Source organism: Equus asinus, chromosome 20 (genome assembly GCF_041296235.1).
Source record: "Equus asinus isolate D_3611 breed Donkey chromosome 20, EquAss-T2T_v2, whole genome shotgun sequence".
Lineage (NCBI taxonomy): Eukaryota > Metazoa > Chordata > Mammalia > Perissodactyla > Equidae > Equus > Equus asinus.
The window spans coordinates 72403111-72422102 of record NC_091809.1 but is presented as its reverse complement, the minus strand read 5'-3'; the positions used below and the strand labels follow the sequence as shown (position 1 = coordinate 72422102).

At 34.2% G+C, this 18992-nt stretch overlaps 1 protein-coding gene across 2 annotated transcripts in view; it reads left to right on the top strand.

The window, feature by feature from the left end:
- The window catches only part of TMEM135 (transmembrane protein 135), a 232399-nt gene that overhangs the window by 147787 nt on the left and 65620 nt on the right, over positions 1–18992 (top strand). For both annotated transcript variants that reach the window (XM_014868015.3, XM_070490477.1), the window contains one exon: positions 10330–10376. In XM_014868015.3, the coding sequence (XP_014723501.3) occupies positions 10330–10376 (47 nt within the window). The remainder of the gene's footprint in view (positions 1–10329; positions 10377–18992) is intronic.

Sequence of the window (18992 nt, the reverse complement as noted above, 5' to 3'; positions counted from 1 at the left end):
TTTAAGAAGTGTATATCTTAGATGTGTTTTTATTTACTAGAATAAATATTTTATAGAAGTTTTGAGGATTATGGAATTTTCTTGTCCCCTTCACTTTTCTTAAATCTGGTTCATTATGTAAATGGTGAGCTCTTAGACACAGAGACTGTGTTTTAACTTACTGTTCTATCTGCTGTGCGTGAAAGTAAGAGATGTTTCATAATTCAGTTGAATGTAATTTGTGAAAGCTCTGAGTCTTTAAAGGAAGCTTGGCAAGAAATCCATGTCTGCTCATGGGCCTTGGAGTCACACCTGGTTTCCAAACCTGGCTCAGTCCCATAGCTCTCTCTGTCTCTCTACACCTCTTCTCTGAAGTGGGGTTAATAATCCCTACATTGCAGAACTATTTTGAGGATTGTGTAAGGTGATGTATGTCAAGCACTTAACATGTGGCATATAGTGAACATTCGGTAACATTAGCAGTTGAGGTTGTTTTTACATTATTATTTTAATTATTATTATACTGAACTCTGAAAGATTTCCCTGCCCTCTCTTTTTGTAAATAACAGACACTGGTTAAAAATATATATATATGGGAAGCATTAAGGGGATTATTCCTACCTTGGAAGCACGGTACCCACTAAATCAACAAGTGTTTTCTAGAGACAGAGGGGTATAATTGAAAGCCTCAAATTTGAAATCGCGTAGTCCTAACTTTGAGTCTTAGTTGACCCACTTATATATTCTGTGATTAACTTGTCTTCTGAGTCCAGTTTCCTGCCTCATCTTTAAAATGGGAATGATAGGGCCCGGACCCGGTGGTGCAGTGGTTAAGTTTGCACATTCTGCTTCTTGGCAGCCCGGGGTTCGCCGGTTCGGATCCTGGGTGCAGACATGGCACCGCTTGGCAAAAAGCCATGCTGTGGTAGGCGTCCCACATATAAAGTAGAGGATGATGGGCATGGATGTTAGCTCAGGGCCAGTCTTCCTCAGCAAAAAGAGGAGGATTGGCAGTAGTTAGCTCAGGGCTAATCTTCCTCAAAAATAAAATAAAATAAAATAAAATGGGAATGATAAAACCTACCTTGAGGAGCTATTGTTAGGATTAGAGATAATATTGAAAACTATCTTATATGGCGGCAGTATTATTCAATAGTAGTTCATTATCTATTTTTTTCCTCTCCTTTCCTCTTTCTCCATGTTCTCTGGTCCTTTTTATTTTCTTGATTTACCTTTACTAACTTTCCATCTTTAAACTCTCCCATGTCTTCTTTTGGCTCCTTATTCTTCCTTTCATATTTATTTCTTCTCCTTTTTGTTTTGAATTGCATTTTTAATGGCTTTTAATGACCAATTAATTGACCATAAAATAGAGGAATGAGTATGGGAAAGAAATGGAGCAGTTGAATATCTTGATAATTTTTAAATACAAGTCATTGGCCAACCTTTACTTCCAATAAACTGCATTTTCTTTACAAGGTAATGGTAGAGATGTGAATGAAGTACAGTGGGTGTTTGAGGATAATGTCTAATTGGTTTATAGTCCCAGTTATGAGTTTCAGTACTTTCAAGAGTATTTTGTTCAGTGAATGAATTCGCATCTTGGTTTTTCAAATAAAAACCAAATTTTCTTTTAAATTTTTCATAAACATTGCATTTTTCCATATATAAACCCTTATCAGTCATCTTTTAAATAGTAAGTTGTTTAAAACTGTTTATTTTTAAAAAATCTGCTAGCAGAATTAGAATTTTGTTGTAATATGTAATGTAACTTCCAGGTTGTATTAGTTACTGCATATTGAAATTTTCTATAGTTTTATACCTTAAATTCTTTCATTTTTATGGAAGACAAAACACAGTTTACTTACTTACCATAAAAGGACAGGATACCATATAGGCTGTATTTCCCAGCCTCTATCTAACATAGCTGTTTCTACAACTGGAAAATTTCAAGCTTAATATGTTGCCAGATGCTGTTTGCTGACCTTGAGGGTATAAATCAAGATTGGTGAGCAGTGTAAGGAAGAGTCTAGACCTGAGTTTTTGGTATATTTAATGTAATTCCCCATACTCATTTCAGTCAGAGCGAATTCATTTTATTTGCTTAGTATATATGTATATTCTGAGGTTTGTCTCATGTATTAGTAATATTTGCTTTGAAATAATTTTGCTGTACGCTGAAAAAAATTGACTCATGGAATCATAGAATTTTGGAGTTCTGAAGCATCCTAGAGATTAATTTAACTTCTTTTAAAGTTGAAAAAGTTAAGGCCTAAAGATTTCATCAAGTTTATAGGCTTAATCTGGAGACCCAAGACTTCTTTCTTATTTCTAGTCTGGCATTTGTGGCTCTAAGTTCCCCATAAGGTGTTTTGTACTTCTGTATTTATTTTGTCAAGGCAAATTAAAAAAAAAAAAAGTAGGAAATCAATAAATAAAACTGTTAATCCAAAACAAAGGGACAGATTCAAAAGATGGACTGTATATTATATGAGATTTGAATTATATAAGGATTTTAAAAAATTAGAAAGCAATACAGTTATTTAACTTGAGAATAGCACTGCTTAAAATTAACGCATTATCTAAAGAAAGTCAAAATATATACCTTGCAAATTGTAATAACATTCATTCAGCAAGAGTGGTTTCCCCAAGAGGCCATGCAATGGTCTGTTTTTTCAGAAAAGTTGAAAATACATAGTAAAGTCTAAAGTTCAGCCTTTTCGGAAGTGTATGAATGGAAGCACTATTTAGTTTTTTGAAAGATGGTTGCTGTAAATAGAAACTAACATATATTATCCAAAAGGCTTATATAATATATCAAGAATCTATCCATGTCTGGAATTAGGTGAAGTAAACATCGTCCTTTGGGACTTTGTGTTCTAAGTAAGTTCTGGCAGAGACATAAAGTTATATAGACAACCAAAAAAGCATTACCTAAATATATTGAATAATTAAAATAATAGCATAATCAGATGTTTTGGTGAGTAAATCTTGTAGGGTGAAGTATATGTTCTGTCCTAGCATGCTGTATTGGAATGATTTGTTAATATGCCTGCGTTTTCACTAGACTGACCTCATGAGGGCAACAGGAATCAAGTATTATGTAGTTTTGTTTCCCTATATGCTGGCAATATAGCAAGTGCTGAATGAATATATTAATGATGGTGAGAACTTGTGGTCCCTTGTTTATTCTGTTTCAGTTGGAGATCATGCAGGCTCCTGAGAGTCTGAAGCTTACCTCTGTATCTCTCTCCTTTTGACTTGCTGAGTCACAAAGTGTTAGAAACATGTAGACACCACATCAATTTTTGTGAATGGGTAGGTGGATACGTGGCTAAAGTGTGAATGAAGTACACACGGGGCAAATGGAAATTTATTGCTGCTTTTCCAGAAAATAGAGATGAGATTTCAGTATTTATTTGAGTAATGGGAGGAAGAGGGCTCAGTGACTATGGGGAGAAATGGGCTTGATGAGTAATGAAGGCCAGGCAGCAAAGGGCATCATTGTCTTTGGACACATTCAAGGAATGGTCAAAGGCACAGTGATCAGGGACAAAGAACATTTAATTGAGTATGTTAAAGAAAAGCAGAAGAGTTCTGTGGTAGGAAGTAGTTAAATGCACCATCTGTTTAGGTCTCTAGTAGACTTTAAAATGACTTCAGGATATGTGTTTTAACCATTTTGAGGCTTAAATGGTAAAAACAGCTTTCTTTACCAGGCCATATTCACATTGGGGCATATTCACATTTTTTATATTTCTGGTTATTTTTAGGATTTTAAAGTATTGATATATTGTGATATTGTTTCTTTGCTGGAGCCTTGAGAGGGATAGTTTTCATATAATTCTACATGACATAGTGATGACAGCAATAGTACAGTTTTTTTCTGAAAGTTTTGTAAGCTCTATAGCAGGAAGCCATGTATTATAAATCTATCACTTCCTGAAAAGTCATTCCAGAGAAAACAGTGTTTTCCAGCTGAGTGAACTTTACTTTCACATTATTTGTTATACTTTCTGTAAACTCTTGGCTTAAAATGTTCTTTTGGCTTAGGACATTATGATATTTTCTTTACATGATTACTTTTATTTAACCACCCATATTCTTGGTGCAAAGAGATAACGAAATTAATTCTATGTTTTCCTATAGGTATATTCAGTTTCAAAAAATGAAAATGGTTTCAAAAAGATCAACAATCCAAAAATAGGCAAAGGATATGAAAAAGCAGTTAAACCAACTGACTACAAAACAAACAAAAAGGTTTATAAACCTGGGAGGCTCAGTTTCACTCATAAGAAGAATGCAGCTATAATATGAAATATCATTTATTTCACCTATCAGATTGGCAAAGATAAAACAGTTTGATAAAACACAGTTTTCGTGGGTAAGGGAAAATAGTGTAAGGAAAGTATAAGGAAATAGCTACTTCCATATACCGTTGATGGGAGGGCCTCAAAATTAAAAACGTACCTGTCTCTTAATGCAGTGAATCTGTTTCTAAAAGTTTACCTCTAGAGATAATAAGCATGCATGTTTACAAAGTATACTTCAGTATTAGATATTTATTGTATCCACTCTGTCTTTTCATAAGCTGTTTAAATAAACTTCAGCATTTCCATATGTGCGTGTGTGTGTGTAAAATTAAAAAGAAAAGTATAAAACAGTGTCTTTATTAGGGACGTATCTATGTACAAATGTATACATACACACAGAATTCTACACAGGACACCAGAGGTTTGGAATAGAAGGGAACTTTCTTTTCGTTGTCTTTTTGTTATTCAGTTTGAATTGTTTTTATCATGTACGTGCATTGCTTTGATCAGTGTTAATAGCATTTTTGAGATGTGATTTACATACTATAAATTTACCAGTTTAGAGTATCAATTCCATGGGTTTTCAGTATGTTTACAGACGTGTGTATCTACCCATACGATCTAGTTTTAGAACCTTGTCATCACCCAGAAGAAACTGTGCGCCGTTAGCAGACACTCCCATCACCCTCACTCCCTGCGCTCTAGACGTCCGTGATTCTGCTTTCTGTAAATATTCTGAAATTTCATCTAGATGGTATCATACAACGTGTGATCTTTTATAATGGGCTTTTTTCCCTTAAATCATGTTTTTGAGGTTCGTCCATGTTGTTGCATGCCCTACATTACTTTTTGAATTTAAAAAAATTAAAGTGAAAATAGCAATTTCAAAATTATCCCACGTAAGTATATTGCAAAATGGTTGTAAAATGGAAGGGAATTACATAAACAGTATTTCTTGTCAATAGTTACCATTTATTAAACATCCATAATATGCTAGTCACTCTATTAGACTTTAGGTATGTTATCTCGTTTAAGACAAGAAAAATATTTGATGTAATAATGGTTGAAAAACTTTCAAATTTGATGAAAACTGTGAACACATGGATCTAGGAAACTTAATGAAGCTCTAGTACAAGAAACATGAAGAGTACTCCGTCACGTCACGTCGGAAGATATTAGAGTGACATTCACTGAGCCTGCTACTGGAATAAAAGGGCCCATCAGCCTAGAAACATATACCCAGAAAAAATATCTTTCAAAACAAAGGTGAATTTTTTTTAGACATACATTTTTAAGGAAAAATGATTGAAATATAGTGGTTTTATAGAAGTCCAGGGGATGACAACAATAGCACAAAGGTCACGAGGGGAGAAATGGAAGTATATTATTGTAAGGTTCTATATTATATGTTAAGTGGTATAATATTACTTGAATGGAGACTATATCAGTTTAAAGATGTATACTGTGAACCCTAAAACAAACACTAAAATAAGCCAACAAAGGAGAGAAAATGGAATCATAAGAAATATTTAGTTAATCCAAAAAAGGCAGAAAGGAGGAAAAAGGAAACAGACAATAGAAAAATAAGTAGCAAGATGATAGATTTAATTCTGAACTTACCAATAATCACATTAAATGTAAACAATGTAAGTATGCCAATGAAGAGAGGGAGATTTTCAGATAGGGTTTAAAAAGCAAGAAACAACGATATAATACCTACAGGCAAGGGACTTCAAATATAAATACTGAATCAGTTAAAAGTAAAAGAATTGAAAACTAACAGTAATCAAAAAAGTTGAAGTTACTGTCAGGTAAAATAGATTTCAGAGCTAAGAATATCAGAGGTAAAAAAAGGCAATTTCGTCATGATAAAGTGGACATAATGCTAAATGTTTATGTCCCTAATAACACAGCATCAAAATACACGAAGGAAGAGCTGATAGAACTGCAAGGAGAGATTGTGGAGTCAACTCTACAGTCCCAGCAGGGTATTTTGGTACTTTTCTTAATTATTGATTGAACAAGTAGAAAAAAAATTAGTAAGAATATAGATTTGAACAACACTGTCAACCAACTAGACCTAACTGGCATTTGTTTATAAATCCCTCTGCCCAGCAACAGTAGAATGCATATTCTTTTAAAATGCACATGAAATATTTACCAAATATATGGAACATATTCTGGGGCGTAAAGTAAGTTTTGATAAATTTAGAAATAAGCAAGTTGTATAAAGTATTTGCTGACCATAATAGAATCAAATAAGATGTCAGTAACAATAGAAAGATTGCTGAGAATCACCAAAGATTTGGAAACTAAAATAACATGCTTCTAACTAAGTCATGGATCACAGAAGTAAGCAAAAGTGAAATTAGAAAATATTTGGAATGGAACAAAGATGAATGCCCAACTTATCAAAATTAGTGGGATACACAAATAGCAGATCTTAGAGGGGAATTTATAGCATTATACACCTATATTAAAACAGGAAAAAATCTTAAATCTATGGCTTGAATTTCTACCTGTAAGAAACTAGGAAAACAAAAGCAAACTAAATCCAAAGCAAACAGCAAAAAGGACTTACTAAAGGTCAAATTGAAATCAATGATGTAGAAAACAGAAAAAACAATAGAGAAAATCAATTGAACCACAAGCTCATTCTTTGATAAAATCAGTAGTTAATAAATCAAACTAATCAAGAAAATAAGATACAAATTCCCAGTATTAGGAATGAGAGAAGTGACATCACTTTAGATTCTAGAGCTGTTAAAATGGTAATAAGGGAATGCTATTAAGAACTTTTTGAGTGCGAAGGCTGTGTTCATTATCTTGATTATGCTGATTTTATGTGTGTATACCAATGTCAGACTTGCAAAATTGTACACTTTAAATGTCAATTGTACCTCAATAAAGCTATTTAAAGTTTTAAGTAGCCAGGTGTGAACAGTAGCTATAGAATTGGACTGTGGAGCAATATGCTGTAAGCTCCCTGAGGGTCATAGTGTATTTAAATATCGTCGGTATAGAGCAGATACAGACCAACCACATGCCCAATATTTAATGAAGAAAATGCAAGCTACATTTAGCAGGGTAAGCATGGGCGTATCACTTACCTTCTCAGGATCTAAGTTTGCTGATATGAAAAAATATAGAGGTTTGTCTGAAGTTCCTTTTAGCTCTAAAATTCTATAATTTGAAACAGAAAAAATATTCTTCATTATTTAACTGCAGGCTTACGTTTACTTGGAAAAGCACTTTGTTGAAGTCACAATGTTTAATAAATTAACACAGTTTTTAAAAACTGTGAAAACTTTATATCACTAAAAATAAAATCCTTTCTTTAGCATCTTTAATATAATACCAAATATCGTTCTTAATAAAATTTGGTCTTTCCAATGGTTTTGTTGATGTGGTCTCCTCGCTTATCCCTCATATCCTCAGGGTCTGTTAGTAGCAAGTCTCTGCTTCCTTGACCACTTTGTATGAAACAACAAGCCCTACTCTCCTGCATTTTATTTCCTTATCTTGCTTTGTTTTTCTCCAAAACTCGTATCACTGTGTAACATATTATTTTCTTTTAATATCTTCTCTCACCTGACTACAAGATAAGTTCCGTGAGGTCAAAACTTTGTCCATTTTGTGTATGTTGTAAGTTCTAGAGCAGTGCCTGGCACGTAGTAAGTATTCAGCAAATTTGTGTTGAATGAGTTGATCAGTTGTGCTTTCATATCCCTTAGATTTTTCCCTGCTTGTACAGATTTTTGACTCTTGAATCTCTGCTGTATAAAAATCTGAGCCTCAAATGTTGGTGATTGGGAAGATTTCAAAAGGTCTGCTTGTTTAAAAACAAACTTCTTTCTAGACTTATATGTCTGGATGAGGTTTTTATATCTAGATCATTTCTATGAATAACAAAACAAAGTAAAAATAATCTGTTCATTGCCTGACACGTTTACAAGCGTCATCTCATTTAATCTACCCAACAGTTCAAAGTGAGAAGATATTCTCACTTTACAGATAAAGGATCTAAGCCTCCGGGAAGTTATATAAGGGAACGAAAGTCATGCAAAACTAGTTTGAAAACATAGATCTGCCTTACTCCAAAGCTTGAGTTCTTAAATATTGTACTCTTTCCCAGTTTCAAATGTATTATTTGTTAAGATAATTGTTAGTTTAATATGAGCACAGGTATGTTTACTGTATTAGGATGGAGCATGGCAACATTTTGAGAGAAAGAGACTTTGGAAATTTTCTTTAGAGAAAGTAGAGTGTGTGGGAAAGATTTCTAGGACACTCCTAGAGAGGTTTGTGAGTGGGATTTGCCAGGGGGACAATGACTAGTCAGTGAAAGAGTGAAACATTGAACATCTGGGAGGGATGGCATTGCCCGAAGCGGGTAGAATGATAGGGAAATAAAAATTGAGTTTCTTGATCTGGATCCTTGAGTGACAAATTACAGCCAGTAAACAAACTCACTTGGACTTTAATTTATAATTGATTAATCAGTAACTGAAAATTATTCCATATGCTTTATGTTTTCAAAAACTGTGACATGAACCTTTTGTGTCATGGATAGGGTATTTTTAAAGGCAATGGAAAAGAGAGAGAGGAGTGGAGAAGAGTGTGTGTGTGTTTATTAGAAAGAGAGATTTTATATACTTTATATATATAAAGAGATGTTATATATTTTATATACATTATATATAATAAATAAACTGTAAAAATAATGTTTGTTTTATGGTCATTGGTACCCATCCTCTTTTGGTTGGTAGGTTTATATAGTTTGTCATTCAGGTTATATTTATAATTCTTCCCTTAAGCCAAAGTGGCAAACCTGTCAAGCTTGATTTGTAATGGCAAAACTATTATATTTTCCTTAAGTTGACTAGAAATTATTTTTGTTGGAAATAGCAAAACACTATTTTGTACCATTTTTGTTTTCATTGTTCCTTGTGGTCAGCCTTTTACAGTGCAAGATTGTTCACTTGTCATTTGTCTATGATGTGAGGCCGTTGACAATCCTTATGTTTAATTTACACCACTGTTAACATAAGAATACGTTTTACAACTTCTGTTTTAGTGATTTAAAACAAGTGTATGGAGATCCACTTTGTTGGCATAACTAAGCTTTTGGTCAGGACATGGGTTCTGGATTCTTTCCGTGTCTGTCTTAGTATGTGTGTTTAGTATCATGTGTTTGAAGGAGCTGCTTTAATCCAGAGTTACTGTGTGTTCTATGCCTGCTTTTAGAGGAATTTTTAAATTACTAGTATATTTCCTACAAAGGGCGATTATATCTTTAGGAACTTTTCTTATTGACTAGACTTGGTTGACAACTGAACTGTATTTTACATTTAAAAAAAAAGTCTGGTCGTCTTGATATATAGTTAGTAAGCTTTGTGATGTATTGGCTGACTTTATTATATAAAAGCCGTTGTCGGGGCTGGCCCCGTGGCCGAGTGGTTAAGTTCGTGCACTCTGCTGCAGGCGGCCCAGTGTTTTCGTTAGTTCGAATCCTGGGCGCGGACATGGCACTACTCATCAGACCACGCTGAAGCAGCGTCCCACATGCCACAACTAGAAGAACCCACAACGAAGAATACACAACTGTGTACCGGGGGGCTTTGGGGAGAAAAAGGAAAAAATAAAATCTTTAAAAAAAAAAAAAAGCTGTTGTCTTTGTTCTTATGTTGCTTCCTTCTTCAGGCATTTTTAGAGAGAATTAAAAAAATCGGCTGTTCCTTTCTGAATCCTTTTACCCTTCTACCCAGTCCATGTACATATTGTTATATTACATATATGTCATATAATGTATATAATTTTATTTATATATGTGTGCATATGTACACACACAGACTCATTATTGCTTTAATACGGTTTATTTGAAAGGTAGAGAATGTGATACATGTATGACTAGTTTTGTATATCTTAAAATTGTTTTAAGCACAAGATTTAATAAGTGGTTATTTTTCTTTTATAAGACACACAAATGATGACGTCAGTGTTCTTTTGCAAGTAATGTGTTTTCTCCTTGTTATAGGTCCTTTTGTTCTGCATCACAGCTGCCATGTACATGTTCTTTTTCAGGTATGTTCCGTTCCACCTACTTATTTTAATAGAAAAAATAGTGTTCCTTTGTAATTTTTATCAACCATGTAACTAAAGTGTTTCCCAAGTAATTATCTCCCACAAGTGGCAGGAATTTGTTTTTTTCTAGAGTGATCAGAAGTAAATCACTGCTCCTTGGCGAATAGAGACAGAGGGAAGGAAGATTTGTTTTTTCCGCATTCTATTACGGATTCATCTTGGAAAGCTGAATATGTAAATTAATAGTCCTCAATTCCTGATAAGTGAATTTTTGTTTTTTTGTGGACCCAACTTTAGATATTCTTCACTCTCCTTATAAAACAACCTACATTTTAAATTTAAATGAGAAAGGTGCGATAGTAGGGCGTAATCTAAGTCTTCTGCAAAGATAACTTAGCACGCTAATCATAGCCTTTAAAAAATATTAAATTAGTCCTTAATGTCAGAGTTGTATTTTTCATTGACACTGAGACTCTGAGGAATGTGGGGGAGTGTTAGGATGGCTCAAGATTTCAATGCCAGTAAAAAGGGATGTCTGTCAGTGTCATAAGATCATAGCAGTATGGGAATAGGACTTTTGGTTAGGAAGAATCTCTTCCATAATCTTCATTTTCTGTGATAACAGCGATTCCCATTTATTTCACTCTTCTTACACTCATTTGAATAGACTCTTTCTTGATTTTTCAGGATATAGGTAGAATTCAATCACAGCAGGAAGGAGCAGGCTTTTAAGATTAAAATTTGCACTTGATCCACAAAGGCAATTATGGATTTTAATAAGATATATTTGATAGATATCTTTATCTTTTTTTTTACCTAAATAAGACAATTGAACCATACCAGAATTTTTAAACAACTAATTTCCTGCCAGAACATCCTAATAAATATTTGAAAGCACAATAATATAATTTTAACTTATTTTGACTTTATCAAAAATGTTACATGCAAATATAAAATGATGGTGTTGCTGTTATTATTCTTGTAGAGGGTCAGCCAGGCTGTTAGAAGGAAATAAAAATGGATAAAGTTTCAAGGTTGGGAGGACATAAGCTGCAAAGGGGTGTGCGATATCTTATGTCAGTTATTAGTGACTGAAAAAATCGTTGTGGCTATCTGGGAATCTTTGTGAAATTGTTTGACCTACCATTTTTAATATATCCTCATATATATCATATGATTTCTGTAGTCTCTTTCTTATATTTTAATAATTTAAGGGTGGGATAGGGGAGTTAAGAACAATGACTATTTCATCAGTTTCCAAAAACTTCATAATTGTATTCAGACACATTATTAGGACGATACTGCAAAAAAGTTCACATGGCTTATGGTTATGTCCTGTCTAGTCTGAAAATAAAGCATACCTAGTGAGGAAAATGTAAAAAAGATAAAAATGTAGAAACATATCTTTTGTTGACATGCACGGGGGAAGTACAATATCAAATAAATATTCTTTTTGTGAAAATTCCTAACAGAACAAGGAGTTAAGTGAAGCAATCCTTCCCAATATGGCACTTAAAGGCAGCATATTTGATCAACATTTAGCATTTCTTAGTCATCAGAAGTTTTTGAGGTTTAAAATTGAACAAATTATGTGTTGAATATGGTGATAATGCCCAATTTTTAGCATGGTCCTAGGAAATTGTTCTTTGAAAACTGCTGCCATCAACCTGGTATTTTTGGTGTAGAAAGAAAATCAACCCTATAAATATGCATTTTGTTGCGGAGCTACGGAATCTTTTCCTGTTTCAGTCACAAAGTCTAGGTTAAAAACAACAATTTAAAATACTTTCCAGAAGGCTCAATACAAGGTTTTAGTGCCAAGATAAACATTTTCAATTTTCTGAGGAAAGGGGTTGTTTTTCTCCTAAAAGAAGCACTATCACCAAATTCCTAGTGTTCTTGGCAGAAGTTAGTTGAGTAACTCAAGAAAAGAGGTTTGGTAAATGGTAAAATAAAACCATTTATAAAGTACTACAAGCAAACGAAACAATGTTATGTGTTCGAACTCTCCACCATGTGTTTGGAATAAACAGACAATATTGTACGTAGCAGTTAGCAAGTCCAATTGTATTAGAATATTTCATTCTTAAAATTCAATTTTATTATAATCGTAGAGATTTTAGGACACGTTTATTAAAAATTATTTTAATTCTAATCACATAAAATTAGGTAAGTAAATATCAAATGATATTGTTCCTAGGACTCCATTCATGGTGACCTTTTTTGAGAGGAGGATAAGGGAAACATTTTATGTTAGAAGTGAGTCAACTTGTGTTTTTATCCTAACCCATAAATGCGAAAAAGGGAAATGAGACCCCCCTTTCAATAAGAGAAAATATGCCAGTTTTTTTTTTTTAAAGAAAGAACTCGAGGAAGTAGTTCCATAAGTATTTTCTAAAAGTAACACAGGATGTGATGGTTATAGTATGAATTTACTTAAAAAGCAACACAATGTTCTTAGTGTTGAAACTATGAGTGTTAAATTGTGTAATGAAAATAGCTTACTTTTGTATGGCTCTTAATGGTTTTTTTTAATAGGTATAGTTTTTTTCATATACTTTGTCTCAATCATGGTGATCTTGATTTTCTATCTATAACAGCAGAAATAAGGCTTACATTCAAATGGAATCTTGGGAACCCTTCAGAGGCTTGGGTTGAGGAAAGGTAATATGTGAAGGGAGTTCTAGTTTTCTAGTTTTTGGCCAGCTGGCCATCTATCCATCCAGCTGTCCATTGATAAGAACACATGCTATGGATTCTGTTAGGAATTAAGCTACAATATTTTGAAGATGTTTTAAAAGAAGAAGGCTCTCTGTACAACCCCACTGAGCATTCTTCCTAATATAGTTCTGCCTCCTTTATTCAATCCTTTTATTATTTTGTATATTATTGTCATAGCTTCACCTTAGAGCATTGTCCGTCACTGTCACTGAAGGCCAAGCAGAAATCATGGTTGAAAACTTGATAGAGTATTGTGTTTCATGCATCCCTTTAATGAATTTCTTTACTTCCAGATGTGTATTTATGGGTAAAGCAACCTAAGTTTTTTCAAGCCAAAGGATTCATCATGGTTGTTGATTGAGACTTGATTAGGATCTTCCCATCAGTCATGTGGAGGAAAGGAAATGAATTTTGTTTGAACCATTAGCTCTTTTTTGTTTTATTTGAGAAGCAAAGGAAAGAATCAATAACACAAACACTATGCCAAAACTATTACACTTAGTGCTGCTCACAAAAAACAATGAAACATATAACACTTTCAAACATTATTTTATTGGTTTTATTTTCAACAGTATGTACCTGTGTATGAAGAACACTAATATTTTAGAAAAATGAAATAATTCAACTTCATTTTCCTTTAAATAGTTTAAAATGGACAGTATCATATAGCATGTTATGACAACTTTGATCCTAGTCAGTACTTGGCTAGAAATTCTTTCCACCTGTGTTCGCAAAGGCAGCAACAAATCCAACAGTTTAAACATGCAGATTGACAGGCTCAGACTTGCTGTCATAGCAGATAATCTATAGACTATATGTTACTGATTCACAGGAGACATATCTTAATCTAATATAAATGTGGAAGATTATTGCGTTTTTGGTTAGAAACCGGTGCAAAGTAAAGTTTGTTGTTGCTGTGTTTTAAGCATATTTAGAAACAATATTGATGCCTGCCCTTTGATGAATTCTAGTCAACTCTCTGTGAAGGCACAAATAATTGACCATTTCATTAGTCTCAAGATATAGATGTAGTTTTTGTGTTTAAGAAAATGATATTATTTATTGGCTGGACAACCTGCAATTCTTGAGTGAAAGACGTTTGGGATTGTCTTTGAATCTCTCTACATACTTAACTTAGTATCTGTAAATAACTTTTATAGCAAGAAAAGAACTTTTGATTTGGGTCTCTCAGCCATTTACTGATTTTAATGAAAGTCCTTTAAATATCAATTAGGTTCTATTTTTAAAGGTATTACTAAAAGTACACAGAACTTCAGTCTAGAAAATTACATATGACATTTGGAATTTAAAAGTTTTACTTCAGGTTTAGGAGAGTTTGCCCTAAATAATTAGATTTTTATTTTGAAGAGATTGCTCCCAGCAATGCAGAGAGTGAATTGGGGGTTTGGAGGGGCATAGTCACAGGTAATGGTAGGATACTGTTGCAGTTATCCAGGAGAGAAACAGTGAGGACGTGGCCAGGGGTTATGGGAATGATGTGGTGAGCAGCGGATTTATCTGAGATAGGATTGCTACTTGGATGAGGAAGAGCAAAATACAGAAAAGTGAGCAAATTAGAAAATGTGTGGAAATTGAGCAGAGGTATTGCAAATATTAAGGTTGAGGTGCTTTTAGGACACTCACATAGAAAAATATAGATATCAATTGAGTCTTTGGAGCTTGGGAGATAAAATAGGGGCTTTTCTTGACTGTCACGCTAGCTGCTTGACTTTGGACAAATTACACAATTTCTCTATACTTTAGTTTCTTCATTATTAAAAAGTGTAAATTATTATATAGACTTTGTAGATAGGATTGTGGGGATTAAATAAGACACACTGTCTTTCAAACTGTTTTGGATGGGACCCAAAATAAGAACTACTTTTTATATTATGAATATACACACACACATTTCCCAGAATAATACTTAACCTTACTACATGTGATACATTTGGGTATTTTTTATTCTAACTTTATTTAAAACGCGACTTTGACTCACTAATCAGTAACAACCAGCAGTGTGATAAAACACTAAGCTAATACATGTAAGCACTTAGCACAGTGACTATTATCTTAAGAAAAAGTAGAATTGAGTAGTATTTGTTTTTTTTAAACTAGGAAAGAAAGTTAATTAAAGTAGAGGATTTCAGGAATGAGGGTGTTATCTTTAGTGTTAATGCTATAGATATATCCAGTTACGTAAGAGTTAAAAGTGCTCGTTTGCGGGGCAGGCCCCCAGCCCAGTGGTTAAGTTAGAGCGTTCCCCTGCAGTGGCCCAGGATTTCGCTGGTTCGGATCCTGGGCTCGGACACGGGGCCCTCATCAGGCCACAATGAGGTGGCATCCCACATGCCAGAACTAGAAGGACCCACAGCTAAAAAGAATATACAACTATGTACCAGGGGTCTTTGGGGAGAAAAAGGAAAAAATAAAATCTTAAAAAAAAAAAATAGTGCTCATTTGCAAGGCCAGGACTGGTGGTGTGGCAGTTTGGTTCATGCACTTGCTTCAACAGGCTGGGATTCGGATCCTGGGCATGGACCTATGTACTGATTATTGAGCCATGCTGTGGCAGGCATCACACATATAAAATAAAGGAAGATGGAAACTGATGTTGACTCAGGGCCAGTCTTCTTCAGAAGAGCAAAAGGAGGATTGGCGGTGGATGTTAGCTCAGGGCAAATCTTCCTCCAAAAAAAAAAAAACGTGCTCATTTGCTCTGGCAGTCTGGTGGTCCATGGTAATCTGCTAGAGAAATTTCTGTAGTTGAGTTGGGATAGTAGATTAAGAAATAAATGTGACATGTTGTACACTGTAAATACATACAGTTGTTTATATGTCAATTATGTCTCAGTAACGTTGGGAAAAATAAAAATAAATAAAATATAAAATAAATAAGAGTGAGATGAGGAAGAATGAGTATGGTAAACTCAAGAAGTTTGAGAGTGAAAAGGGCAAGTTGTTACAGGATTAAGGGTTTTTCTTTTGTATTCTTTTCTTATTGATTGATTGATTGACAAGAGAGACTAGACTATGGGACAGTTTAAGTGGATAAAAAAAGGTTACACATGCAGAAGAGGGTGACAAGTTGGAAAATGGGAGAGAGAAGAGAGATGGCCTAAAATGTGATTCAAAATGTCAACACGTATGGGTAGATTGTTAAACGTACTTGTCTGGGAGAGATCATGGTAGATGATTAGGAGGAAATGGAAGCTCTCTTTGAAAGCCTTGAACACATGGTTTAAATGAAAGAGGATTGATGTATAGAAGAGGTAGGAAATAGAAAAATCTAATGTCTCTGGCTTCCTAATTTCATTGTCATTCTTAAAAGGTAAATTAACTTGTTATAAAAATAGGCATGGGCTTGTGAAACTGTATATCCTCAGAAGATAGCTGCAGGTGAAACAAGGCAGTTCCATAATTGGCAACTAAACCAATGAGCTAAGCAAAGAATGCAAAATTTGTCCTATGAAAAGAAAAAGTATATAGATTGTTAAGACTGCTGCTTTAAATGGAAAAGATGAGAAAACATAGGTTCATAAATGTTGTGAATCACTTCCTCTGAGAATGTAAAGCTTATTATCAAGTCACGTGGCTGTAATCTGACTTCCTTTTTTGGAGAAGAAAATTAGTCTGCCCGTTTGGTGAATGTACTCCATCTATGGACGAAAGTTATGGCAAATCTGTTTTCACTTTTTGCATGTCAGCTTTTGAAATACTTGTACCTAGATAAAGAAATTGCTCAAACATTTTATAACTAATATAAAAGTTTATTGTTTTTAGTAGAAAGCAAACAGAAATGTTGTATGGAGAAATAATATGACTTCAAAATGCAATTCCTAAAGTAAGGACTTAATGGGACATAATCATGTCAGAACTGGCCAGTTGGCTTTCAAAAATTTGCTGCAGTTTTATTTGGATGAATAAAAATGGCATTTTTAGGTGTTTTTTAAAAATGTAAGCATTTGTTTATTTTCACTGATGTCAGAGTTCAAGAATTGGATGATATCCACGTGTTTATTAACTCAATGAAAAGTTTACACCATTAACATACTATTATCATTCATTGCCGATAAGCTTATTCTAGTCCCACAGAAGTTGTAAGGTTCCACTGAATATAAGAGCTTCCTTGTGAATCAAGGATGGCACTGCAGGGGCTTGGGTGTGGGTAGGTGGGCGGGGAGGAGAGTGGAGTGGGGAGGGAAGAAATGTGTTGGCCCCAAATTCCCAAAGCAGCAAGATTTGGCCATCTATCTCTGTTGTCATCCTTACTCTCAACTGTTGGCTAGTCCATTCCTTGAAAACTAGATTTAAAAATCTAAAATGGTTAAAATGGATAAAGAATAGAACCAAACAGGATATCCTTATCCCTCCATGTTCCAAATCTCTCTAGGTATCATATTCTAGCATAACTCAACTAACTAAAGCCACAGGTGATTCTTAAAAGTATCTGCAAGCACTTTTTTCATAGCCAAACAGCTGCCCTGCACTTGACCTTGTTTCACCTCTTGCCTGCAGGGGAGGGATCAATGGTGAAGAGGATGAGAAAGAGGAAACAATTACTAGAAACAGTGGGATAAGAGGAAGCCTTAGGTTTCTAGTGGCCATTTGTATTTAAAGGATCTACATTCATTTTTGTGTATCTTCAGTATAGTTATAAGGGAATATTTTCCTGGAATTTGCTGGTATATCATCAGCTTGGTAAATTATAAAACTTGTGCTATGGTCTGAATGTTCTTGTCTCCCCAAAATTCATATGTTGAAATCCTAACCTCAAGGTGATGGTAGATGGTGGGGCCTTTGGGAGGTGATTAGATCATGATGGCAGAGCCCTCATAAATGGGATTAGTGCCCTTATAAAAGAGGACTGGAAGAGCTCCCTTGCCTCTTCCACCACATGAGGTTACAGTGAGAATACAGCCATCAATGAAGTGGGCCCTCCCCAGATGTGGAATCTGTTGGCTCCTTGATCTTGGACTTCCCAGCCTCCAGGACTGTGAGAAACAATTTTCCGTTGTTAATAAGCCTACCCAGTCTCTGGTATTTTACTCTGACAGACTGAACTGACTACGCCAACTGGAAAGGGCCTTTCAACTTCCTAATGAAATTCATTAATATTTCAGGTGTCCATTACAAAAACTGACCTGAAGACCTGCTTGCTACCCCAAGGTGTAGGCCAACTACTGTCTCCATGTAAGCTTCCTTTCTCTTGAAGGAAAGTCTTTTAATAGGGGTCTTTTAAAAGGAAGTCTGAAATTATTAACTTATTTGAATTAAATTTATTATTCATTCTTAACCCAAATACCACTTTATGGCTAAATATTATTAGAAGATTAGCTAATCGTATTAGCCAAAACCAGGGATTCCAACTATAAAGACTTCCACGACTATGTGCCTCAGTCATAATTGTAACTTCTTCCATTTCATTCCGGCTTGAGATGTAAATCTGCTTTTGAAAATACGAGATTAAGATTATTTGAAATTGAGTATAACTTATACATGATATAGAAGTTAGAAGCTGTTTGGCTATGCAGAGATGAAGAAGTGTTTGCATATACTTTTAAGAATCACCTTTTGGCTATATTTGGTTATGATATACTGCCTAGAGAGATTTTTAAATTTGGAAATTTATGATGAATATAAAAAGAATGATAAAATTTACTCTATAATGAGACATGATGCCTTGTGAATTAGTAAAACAGCTAGAGTTTTATAGAGCATGTTAGAGGACAAATGGCCTCAAGTTAAGATTCTATTAAAGTGATTTTTTTTTGTAGAAAAAGATTTTTTGCTCATTGTAGAAAAATACCATTAAACAAAATGATCATCACCACTACCACCCATAATCCCTTCTTTTAGAGATGAACAGCTACCACCTTTGTTTATATCCTTATA